Source organism: Spea bombifrons, chromosome 4 (genome assembly GCF_027358695.1).
Source record: "Spea bombifrons isolate aSpeBom1 chromosome 4, aSpeBom1.2.pri, whole genome shotgun sequence".
NCBI lineage: Eukaryota > Metazoa > Chordata > Amphibia > Anura > Pelobatidae > Spea > Spea bombifrons.
Window position 1 is genome coordinate 83777859 of NC_071090.1, and position 14431 is coordinate 83792289.

At 38.7% G+C, this 14431-nt stretch overlaps 1 protein-coding gene across 2 annotated transcripts in view; it reads left to right on the forward strand.

The window, feature by feature from the left end:
- PDE8A (phosphodiesterase 8A) overlaps positions 1-3134 on the forward strand; it is a 103152-nt gene extending 100018 nt beyond the window's left edge. For both annotated transcript variants that reach the window (XM_053461794.1, XM_053461793.1), the window contains exons 21-22: positions 346-475; positions 1692-3134. In XM_053461794.1, the coding sequence (XP_053317769.1) occupies positions 346-475; positions 1692-1798 (237 nt within the window). In that variant the 3' untranslated portion in view covers positions 1799-3134. The remainder of the gene's footprint in view (positions 1-345; positions 476-1691) is intronic.
- Positions 3135-14431: the final 11297 nt, after the last annotated feature.

The following is a 14431-nucleotide window of genomic DNA, read 5'->3' on the forward strand; positions in this document are numbered from 1 at the left end:
TTGGTAAGATAATTTTCACTACAATAGCTGAGTTGACCAAAATACCCCCAGCTTTTGTGGACTACAACTCCCATCAACATCATCATCCTCAGCATAGCTGAGGACGGTGAGAATTGTAATCCACAGATGGTCATCAGTACATTTGTAATAACTAATAATATGTTTAGAAAATGGGGGTACAGGGTATTTTTTTTAAATTCATTTTTTTTCAAAGTTCCATGAACTCCTAATAATATGTTTCATTAAACTTAGAATTCATCTGCAATAATACATATATATTATTTATTTTGTGTTCGATTTGATGTGCAGTTTAGTGTTGTGAATAAACGTCATTTCTTATTACAGACAGATGAAGAAAAGAGGCAAGGTTTGCCCGTGGTGATGCCAGTGTTTGATAGAAACACGTGCAGTATACCCAAATCCCAGATCTCTTTTGTTGATTATTTCATAACAGACATGTTTGATGCGTGGGATGGTAAGTTAAATCTTTTTGACTTTTTTTGTGCACACCTGCATATTTCTAGATTCTTGTTACTTGTGGAACAATTGATCAACAGAAAACACATATTCAACACTAGCCTTGAAAAGAGTGACGTTATTTTTTTTTATTTATTAAATGGCCATTAGAGTGACCTCCAGAATAAAAGCTGCCATGTGTCTATTTTGATACTGCCTAAGTGAGACTAGGTGCTGTTTAGAAATGCAAAGAATAGACACCGAGAACAGAAAAGAACAGTTTTTATAAAACATTTAATCTTGCATTAAATTGAACTCACTGTGCTAAGTTGTTCCCAGTCCCAGCTTAGCTTGTGCTGCACATGGGGGAACTGTAACATTCAACAACCCTAATTCATTCGCCTATACTCAATATATTCTTTTTTAGTATTAGTATAAAATATCCTTATTGTGTTCTTCTGATATGTCATTTCATTTTTTCATGTATGTTGTGGGTTAGAGCTGCTAGTTTCATTGCCTTACGTGTAATAATAGTTCAAACTCACATAGTGTTAATTCACTTCCATGATTTAGGCTTTAAAACTAACTTTGCCATTTTAAAAGGTTTCTGTTTGTTTTGAAACTATCTATAAGCTACTGGGATACTCCTGACCTACAATATTTACTGTGAAGATAAGCACGGACTTTAAACTGCTTTTTAAGGCTGGTGTTTGCATAATTTATAACTGAATTGGAAAGCTAATGTCTTTTGAACATTATTAATTGATTTTAGATTTCACACATGGAGTAGAATGTGCTAAATTAGTTTTTGCCAAATACATTAGCAGCACTTTTCACTTAACAATAGAAGGGGAAAAATCTTAATACAGGCTAAGCACATTTTGATCGGATTCAAGATTTAGTTTTTTTTTTTTTTTTAAATTCAAGTGATAAATGGGGCATTCCATCAGTTTCTATGATCACCCAATTTTAGCACTTTTTACCACCACCGGAATTGAGCTTGATACGTAAGCCACGTGTTTCATTGAAGTATTCTAAGTAACTGTGCACTTTTTTAGGTCTCTTCTCATGAGCACAGGGGGCTTTATAAAAAAAAGCATGCACTTTTCACCTGTGTTTATGTGAGAAACTCCTAAAAAGCCTGCAGATTAAAAAAACATGGACACATTATTCATACACTGTGCGTATGTATCAATATTTTACAGATCCTAACATCTGCTTGTGTCTTTTGACAGCTTTTGCCGATTTGCCCAATTTGATGCAACATCTGGATAACAACTTCAAATATTGGAAATCACTAGATGAGAAACAGCTTAAGACACTGCGGCCACCCCCGGAATAGCAGGAGGAGACCCCAGATCACACCAAACAGCCAACAAAGTTTGCATTCTACGCAAGAGGCTCCAATGCATTTTGGTCCATGCATCGTTATCACAACCTGCTTCTACATCTTGCAGAACTTTTTAAGTAAAGGATCATCAGGTCAGACATTACCTCCAGTACTCTGCAGTAAACTATAAAGCCTTTCACCTTAACTCAAGTTAAATTACACTGGATTGCTGCAATATCAGTACTGACGGGTTCTAGAGAAACATACCTGTTCAATTTCTTCATACCCATTTGAGAACCTCGAAGATACCCTTGGATATAAGTGTCTTTTCCAAAACGATCACTCAGAAACAAAACCTCAAAACCTGCAAGTGAAGGAAAATCCTATTTTGTGTCTCGCAGCTTTTAAGAGAACACTCTGCTTTTTTTAAGCACTTAAAGATGTAACAATCAACACATTAAAATGCACTCTTTATGAAGGAGTTTTTGATTTCCGAAAAATAGATCCACTCTATTTTTAATATCACGGAAGGGGCAAAGCATTCACCTCTGCACACTACTGATAGGGAGCTCTCTCTCAAGGCTATTTAGTAGCAATTGTATAAAGAAAAAAATACACAGAACAATTTTGAACTGAATCATTAGCATCTATGATTAAAATATGTTTATTTATTTTGTTAGATGTTCAATATTTTCTATGAATTTATAAAAAAAAAAAGCCAAAGCCAACTTTAGATTAATTAAAATTCACACTATTCATAGTCATTAATGTTACCTTAATTAATGTACAGACCTTTTATTTTCATAATGCAAAATACAGAAATCCTATTCAATGACACATTTGTATTGCACTGTAAGACTTAAGGTGGATGTCGAAACAAGTTGCTTTTTGATTTACATTGATTTGAAAAATGTTTCTTTTTACGAGATGGCTTCACCGAAGGTTCGACATCATTGAACCAGGGCGCCAATTGGCCTGGTAACGGAAATGTCTCGCTCGTTTTACCCTTACCATTGTCCTTGGACCTGGAAGGAATTGCCAAGCAATGTGTCGGCAGGTCCGTCGGCTCTCAAAAGGAGACTTTGCATCTTGTTAATTTCACAGTTTTGCAGTTTGGTTTCCATGTAAGGAACCAGCCTTATTTTTTACAATGTTTCTATAACTCATTCCACACAAAAGACAGAGGGGAGGTCAAAATATATTTAAGCATTTTGTAGCTTGTTATTTTATTTTATTTTTTTGCAAGGGTATTCCTTAAATCCAGTTTGGAAGAGGTATGTACCTTCACAGATTAAATAAATCATTCACAATAAGCACCAGTAACAATAAAATGTATATTTTAAGAGTTGTTAACTGTTGGGATTGTTTTTATTGTTACTGTAATTTCTCCACTGTTGAAATTGGAATTACCAAGATTAATTTTATTATATTTTAAAAATATGATATGATCTAAGTTACAATAATAAACAAACACAATCTTTTAACTGATAACACACAACGTATTGTATTGTTCTTGTCCATATTGAATACATCATTCAAAAATTCACAGTAAGGGTTGGAAAAAGTATGTGAACCCCTAGACTAATCACTTCAACAAAAGCTAATTGGAGTCAGGAGCTACTAAACCTGGAGTCTAATCAGAGAAACAGGATTGGAGGTGTGTTTTGGTGTTACCTTGACTTAAAAAAACACTCAAACATTTGAATTTGCTGTTTTCAAGAAGTATCTGATGATGTGAACCATGTCTCACAAAAAAGAAATGTCAAAAGACCTAGAATCAAGAATTGTTGATTTTAAAAGTAATCTCAAATAAAGAGTTTACATATTCATCAGTCCACAGATAGACACATTTTTTTTAAGTGGAGAGAATTTAGTACTACGCCTACGTCAAGCCAGGATGACTCCAAGGGCACATGCAGAATGCTCAATGAGGTAAAAAAGAAGCGTAACAGCGCAACAGCTGAAGGCCTGAAGTTTGCCACAGAGTACATTGACACTCCACAATGCTACTGGGAAAATGTTTTTTGGACTGATGAAACTAAAGTGGATTTTTTTGGGAAGCACTACGTATGGTGTAAAAAAAGGCACGCATACCCGCGTGAAAACATCATCCCAGTGGTGAGGGAGCATCATGATTTAGGGCTTTTGTTGTCTCAGAGCCTGGACAGCTAGCCATCATCAAAGGCGACAATTAATTACCAAGTTTATCAAGGTATCATACAGGATAATGTCAGGGTGGCTGTCCTCCCTCTGAAACTCAGTAGAGATTGGGTGATGCGGCAAAACAATGACCCTAAACATCAAAGTAAATCACTACAGAATGGTTTCAAAAACGGCAAATCTGCCTTTTTAACCCATTAGAGATGCTGTGGAATGACCTCAAGAGAACCGTTCACACCAGACATTCTAGGAATCCAAGGGTTCACTTACTTTTTCCACCAGCACTGTGAATGTTTAATGAGTGTGATCAATAAAGACGTCATTATAAAGACAAAGATTATCATTGTTTGTGTGTTATTAGCTTAAACACATTGTGTTTGTCTATACTTGATGTAGATTAGATCACATTTTATGAACAATTAATGCAAAACAAAAACCAGGTAATTCCAAAGGATTTCCACTGTATACCTTTTTTGTTATCCACTCACTTTATATTTAGCTCTTAGACATTCCTAGTATTCGCTAAATACCACTCTCATGCATTATCAAAGAAAGCTACTAGCAATGGGAAATGTTTACAAAAAGCATTAAAGGTCCATAAGGAAAAAAAGGTGGTGCAGCCGCAACCCTTTTGTTTTTAAGTAGGAACCAGAAATGTTTCCTAGCAGCTTCAGAAATGGGGATATCCCTTGTAACCTGCCCAGTTACTCCATGGTGGTTTGTCCCTAGCCAACACAGCCTTCATAGTACCTTGTACTCAGCACTATGCCTACTTCTAGGGCCAAACACTGAGATATGACATCACTATACCAGCATTTAGCAGAAGGTGAAGGCAGCCATGGTGGTAAGTCCTGAGGGGTGGCTGGGGGCACTGCTCTGGGTCAAGTGCCCAACCTTAGTACGTCACAGGAGATATCCCTACCATAGCTGTGTGAGGCATTGTAAGTTTGAATATGTGGTTGTGCCAATTTGTATGTACAGAAATCGAGCATTAGCTGAGATGGCTCAAGCCCCTTTTAAGCATCTATATGCAAAGACTTTCCTTATATGCAAGGCTGGTCCATCTCTGCTCCTGTGTTGTTAACAAGATGATCAGGTCCTGGCTCATTGTCTCACCCACCTCTAGTCCCCATCTTGCTCTGATATGATATAATACAAGGGCTCATTAGAAGGGAACAGCAGTACAGGATTGCATGTAATAACCAGGCAGAATGAGACAATATCTTCCCTGTTGAAGTAAAAAATGTGTATTTAAAAACACATACTTACTCATTGTTCTCAGTCGCCTTATGGAATCTGATTGATACTCCACACAGGTAGGTCTTCCTTGGTGTTTGCAGATCACTGTGGCTTATGTACAAATCCCTGCACAAACAGGTTAGAGCAAAGTGATCATTGCGAGACTGTTGCATGGCACATAGCAGAAACTTTTTCACCAGAATTACTTTGTCCCAAGGGTTTCCTGACGCTTATTGAAACTTTTGGTACAAAGCTCTAAAGAGGACAAAACAAATGAATCCCTCAGAACTTTCCAAACTTGCTCTAATAGCTAACTGGGGTTGCTTATCCTTTGATCTGCTGTGCAGCTTCACTCACTCCAGTTCTGTCGACTACCCACTCCCTTTCCTTAAATCGGTGGATAGCCTCAGCCATGTCCATGGCATTCCCTGCCTTCCCTATCATTGATCTTCCCACCTCTCGTAAAGAGCAGGAAAGCTCAACATATCCACAAACACTTTTGTAGGGTTATACGTGATACACAACTGAGAGATTGTTATTTGATTACGTCAGTTAAAGCAATCCTAAAAGCCTAGCTGGATTGGGATCAGACACCTGTGTAGTACGGCATACATCAGACCTTTGTGATGCATTTATCCTATTATTACAGCGTATGTTGAGCACAATGGATCTACGTATAATGGCTGTGTATGTGGATGGATAAGTGGATCAATAGCCCAAAATAATTATTAATACACTTCGCGGTCACAATGATGCAGTAAACATTTTTAAAACACTATGTGTGGGCAAAATGGCTGCATAACACAAGCCCAGCGGATGCACATACCCTGCCCAAAATGCAGGGGAAAAAACAGAAAGTGTTTAAAAAAAGGAAATCAAGTACATTGATGGACATTGGCTGTATGACAAGTGCCCTAATGCTCCTAGTAAAATACCTGGGTTATCTGAAATATATACTTTATGAGTTATTTGCGGATTCGTTACAATTACAAACCAGCATCTTAAAAAAAATCAGAGCTGGTGAAGACAGCTGCTCCTCTTCAATTATCAGCTTAGGGCAATTAGCATCAGTGTAATAATAATGCAGATCCAGATCAAACGGCCCTTAATGATGCTGCCAGATACAGGTGTAACATCATAATGAGGCCAATTTGAATGAGAAAGGATCCTTCCGTGATGCTTTGTAACGAGGCTTCATCTCTAAAGCCTCTAATATGTTTACCGGTACAGTAAGCGCTCTTCTCAAGTGCTGATGAATATACGTAGACAGCGCCACAGTTTACAGGGTTACACAGCCCCCTCTCTACTCTTTCTAGTTGTCTGTATAATCATGACCCCCCAAGTTTCCTTGTCTAGGAGGGACAGTCCCTATTCAGGACCTAAATCCCTCCGTCTCTATTACCTTTCCCTGATAGCATGTTTGGTGAGTGTATCACATTTATCTAAAAGTCATATTATGTGTGCATATGTGTATATAAATGTATTTCTGTTTAAGTTGTGTACATAAAACTGCGTTATTATTCTTCTAAATGCCTTACCCAATAATATAAGTACCTCAGTAAAGCCCCCTCCACTTGCCAACCCTTAGAAAAATGCGGCCCTCTTTTGAGAAGCTGGAGTTTAGGTAGAATTAATGGTAATAATAACTGGGCAGAGGAGGGTGGGGATAATGTGTGCCAGGCCCGCGTTTCCTCCTGTTGTATCTGGGGGTACCTGTAATGTGGTCCAGTGCACCAGGTTCATTTGCTAATTTGGATGATATGACTATTCAGTACATTTCTCAAGGTGATCATTGTTGATTTATATTGGATAGCTTTCACCTTATGGGTGATCCTGTGTCATCTCTGCCCACATTTAACAGACTCAAAAGTGTTTAATAGCAAAAAAAAATGTAAGAGAGACAAGAAAGAAACGAGGAAGCACATGCACTTAAACACAACCACACACTCACTCTAACACCAGAGCCAGATAAACTCACACACCATACTTAACCTGCGTGAAGCTGCGTTAGTTACCACACTCCTAGCGCGGGAACATGTACCACAGTGTTATGTGATCTCTGGAAACCACCACCACCAGTGTTTCTGGGAAATAACGAGGTGAGTGGAGACTCAGGACCTACATCTTAATTCCTGGATCGCCCAGTCAGTCCAAGACTAGTGGCAGCCCTAGCCAGACCACAATACAGAAAATTGATCTAAACATTCTTTTTCAACAATCACTGGGTGAAGGGTTCAGTGTGGCTACATATTAGATTCATAGCTGTCTTAGCCCACTTTTCCTGCTATTCATCGCATATGTAGCTGACACTTTTGCAGTTAAATCTGACACCCCTAGGCTAAAATATTACAGGAGTCCCATGGAACTGGGAATCGTGAAATGGCGGAGAAAGAACCCAAGTGACTACAAGTACTGATTGTGGAGGAAAGATAAATATTTAATACACATTTCTGAAGGGAACTACTGTCCCTTTAGTCCTACCCTGCAGCCACCCTTTATAGTTCCATAGATCCAAAGATATTTTGTGATGCAAATCTGTGAATTTCGAAAACAGTGATGCACTTCAGGAAACAGTAAATTTATAAGAAAACCTCCCACTGATTTTAATTGCTGGAAAAAATCCAAGGTTACCAAGTACATAAAAATATACTCAGGTATTTTATTGTTTGACACTTTTGCTACATTTTTGCCAAGCAGCTGTTTCTATAGCAACACATGTCGCTGATGCCATCTTATAGCCTTGCAACAGGGAAATTGAATGGTGTTTCCACTATGGGAAATGAAGATTTACTGTAACATGTTTTTTTTATTGACAGTCAATAACAGTACCTAGCTGTCTTTGGATTTGCTGTAGGAAATGAATGGTTTTCTTTAAAGACCTCAGTGATCTCTCTTGAAAACATTTTTATTCGTTTAAACTTTTTTTAAAAAAAACACTGTTTCTCCCTCTTCTTCGCTTTGATCCCCATTGCTGCTGATTACAGAGTGATCAGCAAGCAGGGCTCCTGTACCCTGCATTGCTGATAGCAGTGGGGGCCGGTGGGGAAGATGGTCCTGATGATATTTAAGGCTTGAATTACTGCTTTTGCTACCAGTAATATTAATATTTAAAGAGTATTATGGTCAGCTATTTAGAAAGTTCGCAGGTATGGCTGTTGGGCCTGAAGGTTGTAGTCTGGATATACATACAACTTATGACATCCATATTTTATATTTTATCTAGTTACTCTATTATATCATATTTCTTTATTGACTGTAACACGTTTATTGACTGAAATCCTGGAACAGGTGGCTGATGTCGTCAGTGGGCAAAGTGTGTTTAAGCTTCAGCTAGAGTAGCAACGTTAGGCCACACCGACTTCCCATCTAGGTTGTGTCCACTCCCCACTAATTTCAATTCTCTTTAGGGCTAAGCCCACCTCTTATCTCTTCCAGGTGCCTTTCTGCTTCCTATGAGGAGCAGGAGACGGAATGCTCTAAGTGGTCTTCTGTATCCCTTAACCAGTGTTACGGACAGTGTTCCCTCTAAGCTGTGCGCTTGTGCACTCGCACATAGCTTTTTAAGAGAGCGCACACATCCAAAAATTGTGCGCACAGCAGTTTTTCCCCCAACAAAGAAAAAAAAAATAATTTTTTTAAAACTTTATGCGGCACGGATATTGCGCGCACAAAATTTTTGCTCTGTGAAAATTTTTGCACAAGAGAAATTTTCTGCGCACGCCAACTAAGAAAAATTAGATGGAACATTGGTTACGGATATCTATCAATGTTGCATAAAGTCATATAAAAGTAACGTTTTCAGGCCAGCGACCACCTGTTGACATAAGTGCAGCTAGCGGCTGGATGTGAGTGGCATACACTATGTTTTTATGCTTGTGTTGTGCACAGCCGGGCCTATCGTGGCATTGTCAGACAGCAAAAACAACGGGCATTTGCCTGATGTGCCAAATGGCCAGACTGGGTCTGATACCTGAGATCATTCTAGGACATGATTAATAAAGCAAAGAATAATATGACTTACAGTGTGCTTAAAAAGTGTTTTTGTTGTAAAGTTTGAAAACTTGCCTTCTCAACTTAGCAACCACCAAAGTGTTCTGCTGGTCGAACCATTCCAGTTCTTTCTATGGTGACAAGAACACTCTCTAAACTTTGCTCCAGAGTAAATAACGCCATCTCAGCTACTACATTATGTGTGTAATTGCTTTCATCCGCCAGCCAGATCATTGCTGCATTTACTTTGATGTGAGCTGCTTCCAGCATGTTACATGTGCTTTACCAATTTCTCTGGAATTCCATTCTCCATTCTCCATTCTGTCAGACTCTCTCCTACTTAACCTAACCTTAAACACTCACTAAAACCCCACGTATTCAGAGAAGCATACGATATATCCTCAGAATACCCACAACCTGCATCCTGAAAGAAATCTTCTGTTCTCCCCACCTTCAAGATCTCCACACCTTCAAGATCTCCACACCACAGACATCCCCCTCATTGCAGTCAACTCATCCTCACCCAAGCAGTCCTCCTATTTCTGTTTCAAACATTCACTGTTTGACATGTTATTACACGCATACATGTTACTTAGTATTATATGAGTGATATATAAACCTTATAATACGCACAGATGTTTTCAATTTATTTACCAAGGCAAGATATATCAATAGATTAAATCAGTCTTTCTTATGGAAAAACAGCACACAGACATCCTGATAGAAGCAGCATCACATCTTGAAAAGGTGCGTAAAATGAACTTCCGAAAGACCACATTGGACATCTAGTGGTGGGGAGGAAAAATTACACCCAAAATTATTCATAGCTTTAAAGTCCACTTTTCAGGAATCTAGGACAATGATTTTATGGGGCTTGTTTGAGATAATTTCAAATAAAAATACAGTGATTTTTTGTTTAACCCCTTAATGACAAAGCCCGTACATGTACGGGCTCAAAATGCATTGTTTTCAATGGGTTCAGGGACCGCCCATTGTCCTTAAGGGGTTAATGCCTTAATTATATAATTAACACAAACCACTTGTATGCATCAAGTGATATCAGAAATAAACAAGTTTTATCTATAATGTAAATATTAACAAATATTTTTTTACACTCGGTATTACTGATGTATTCTTAAAAATAAATTGTCTAGATTTCTTAGCTACAATAAGGCACCGTCATGTCGACCATGTAACTACTTTTATACATTCTCAAGGTCCGGACTGCTATTGGATCCAGCATTGTTTCACTGGAAAGGCTTACAGGAAAGTGTACATGTTTTTGAAGACACCACAAATGATTAGTGGAATTGCTAGTTACATAGTGTGGAACACGACAAGAGGCTCAGTCTACAAATAGAGCAAATTATATCCAGCCACAACCTAACAGATGTCTTCAACTTGGTCCTGTTCAATCACAATCCCAAAAGACTTTTAACAGTGATGAACAATTCATATGGCGCGACAATGAAAGGAATGATTATGAGAGTCCATAGTATCGTGATTAGTACTAATTACTCATATGCTTTAATTGTGCTACAGGACAGGAGAAGTGTCAGTCTACCCTTTGGGAACCATCTAAGGTAGGCATTTCTGGAAGATTCTTATGGGTTCTTGTATAAGATGGTCAACTGAAGAAACCCCTGTGGCGTTCAATCCTTTCCTTCTAGAGTTAGAGTCTACTGCATCTCGTTCATAAAATTCTATTCTCAATTTCAAAAGCTTTAGGCGTCACATTTGTTCTATTTGTTCATGGAACACCATTATTATCACACACAGATGGACAAACATTGAATAAAGTCAAAGATCCGGGAACAGGCTAAGGTATGATGAGAAGATGTTGTATCTTATAATGAAAGTGTCCATCATTCTGGCAACAACATGGCCTCAGGCGTATACACAGGAATGTGATGCATGGTTGCCATGACACGCTGTATGACAAGTTTTGCAGCGCAGCGGAGCACATACACCAGGATGCGACTTTTTCTGCCAAGCGTCCTCTATTTAAATCTGTCAAAACCTTCAACCTCAGCTGTTTGCATTCTTCCTGATAACTTGATGTTTTTTGTTGGGCTGTTTTCTCTGACTGAGCCTCATTGCAGATTGCCCTGGTCTGATTTGATCTTCTGCTGCCCGATCCTTTGGACTTTGGGGTCTCCACCTCGACTCGCTATATATATGGATCCTTCGCAAGCTATATTGTGACATAATATGAGATTTAGGTTGAATTCTCAATTCTATGTTATATATTCTTTCTGCTAAAGGTGCACGTCTGACATCCTGGGACAGATCGCCCTTGCCTGAAGCAAGATTCATGCTCACGTATCATACTGCATATAGATTTTGCATTTGTGATGTTTTAACCCTTTCAGTGCTAACCACATATGTGATACATAAACCGTAGCACTTTTATCCCTTATCTAATATCGCCAGTGAAATTGTCATCATTAGCTTGCCTTCAAGATCTCTTGTAATATTCCAAATAAAAGTATTTAAAAGAATGGGTCCCAGTACCGATCCTTCATTACTAGTAACAGGACCTTCTTCTGACTTTCTGACAATTCACAATTTATTAAAGGCTTCTGTCTCCTGTCACTTAAATTTCAATAAAGCATTTGCCAAATAACTAAATAAATTGCAGTGTTTGGATTTTCAAATAGTTGAATGGATAATTCAACTATTTGAAAATCTAAACACTGCAATTTATTTAGTTATTTGGCAAATGCCTTATTGAAATTTAGATAAGCTACATCTACTGTTCCCCCTGAACTGTTATTTTAGTTAACAAACGGAAAAAAAAAAACTAGGTTATTTTCGTAGGATCTCCTGCAATGAACATATGCTGTTTTTTTTATTTTGCAAGTCATTTATCTTGAGGTATCATTGAGACAGTCAGCTAGACCTTTATCCTCATTTACATATCTCCCACCGTTTGCCTTCAGTATAACTGTGTTATATATTTTAAATATATATAAATAACATGTTTTATCCTTATTATTTTTAATTGGGTATTTTTCTCCTCTGTATGTGCTTTGGCGCATCTAATAAAGTATCTTGCATTCTTAAGCCTAGTTTTGTATTAACTCCTACCTTCATTATCCTAAATCTGCTTATGTTGCCTCCTTCTCTCTTTTATTTTTATTATGGCCCTATAACCCCCCCCAACCAACTTGCAAAATGACTCCAAAATACAGTACATATAGCATGGAAATAGGGATGGAGTGTCCCTTTACTATAATGTTCTGCTGTATCCCATAGGACACATTGGGACACCTGACCATTACACCAGCAGGGACTTATATGACATTGCATTCTAAATACATAGACATTAATATGTAGTTGGGATTTTGGAGTGTTTCTGTGGGAATGTTTGGGAGCATTTTGTGAGGTCAGGCACTGATGTTGGAGGAGGTCTGGCTCGCAATCTCTATTCCAGTTCATCCCAAAGGTGTTCAATGGGGTTGATGTCCAGGCTCTGTGCGGCCTGTCAAGTTCTTCCTCACCAAACTGATTCAACCATGTCTGTATGGACCTTGCTTTGTGCACTGTGGCACAGTCATGCTGGAATAGAAAAGGGCCTTCCCCAAACCGTTCCCACAATGTTGAAAGCATAGAATTGTCCAAAATGTCTGGGTATGCCCCTTCAGCATACCAAGACATTTAGCCCCTTTCAGTAAGGGTTCACTCCAGACATGCACCTCAAACACCTGCTTAGGACACCTCTGATTCATGGCCTGCCTTGTGTTTAGACCAGGGGTGTCCAACCTTTGGCGCTCCCATAATGCTCTTTCTGCTAAGTACCTGGCAGAGGAGTATGGGAGATGTAGTTCTGCAGCAGCTGGAGGGCCGCAGGCTGGACACCCCTGGTTTAGACCATATTATGTCCCAGGCTGCACCTGACTACCTCTCAGAGATTGAGTTCACATTTGTGTCTCTTCAAGTCTGCAGAAAGAAGATATTGAATTACATGTGCACATTAATTAGCATTAAAACTTTCCGGTTAGGTTGAAATGGTATGATTAAAAATATCTAAGATATGAATACATATACATCTGTAATACTCATTTTATTAAAGAAAAGGTTTTTAGAGATAGGTCCACTTTAATAATACATCAACAAACAAATGAAATGCAATATTATGTTACACTTGACTTGTCACTGACAGATTTTAGCATCATCTCATTTATATACCCTCCCTATCATGCGAGTATCACACATGCCAACCTTCCCATGGCCAAGCACTCCTCCCACGTCAACTACACATATCGACACTTGCTGGCATTGATGATGACTAAATAAAAGATAGGTGATCTTCTTCCACAAACCACCTATGACAATACCTGCTTTGTGACATGGCTAGTTAAACTACACCAGGGTCCCTGGGCACATGGCCTTTGCCACACCTGTGAGTATACTCTACTGTCAAATTCGTCTTGCGGGGTCATGTTGTTTGCCCACTAAGTGTCCTTGTTCCAGCTACAATAGCCTTGATTACAGTATCCTTACACTAAAACCCGCATATGCCCTTTCATACAATGGTAAAGCCGCTTCATCAAGTGTTGAGAAGCCTCACAGCAACTCCTACAAAAGATGGTATAAAAACTTCCAGCAAACTAAAAAAAAACATTCCCAAGGACCTAAATACGTGAACAAAACACATGACCGGAAATCTTTTCTTCACAAACCTCTCTTGCTTCAACACACATGCTAGTTGGAAGAAACAGGAATTCAGCAGCCAAATGCTTCAAGGGACAGTTTACAGTCCCTTACAGCCCCATTAAAGAAGGATTGATATTAAATTCATTTGTGAGTATTTTAATATATGTTTTTTAAAGGCACATACCTGTGGTAGAATCTGCAGCCCTACAGTTGCCCTCCTCCTCTGTGGTCTGTTCCCATTGAAATCAATGGAAGGACTTTCTGCGCACATTGGTCTGAACCCTGCCTGCAGCTTTCTCTGAGCTAGAGATTACTCATTTGTACTAAACACTTACATTATGTGTACAACATCGTACCATGGATCTTTATATCCATTTATCAGGATCTACATGATGCTTGCTCCCCATTAAGTCATATCTCCCCTATTCTTAAGCTGACCATTGTTGGTTGGTTCAAGCATCCTTCATAGGAGTGGAGAAAGAGAAGGGAGAGAACGTCAGGACAGCAACTTGCTTAGATGTTCTTCTGCCACACGTGGACACCTATCTCAGCTTCTGTGAGATGAATTTTAATCACATGAAATAAATGTCATCATTC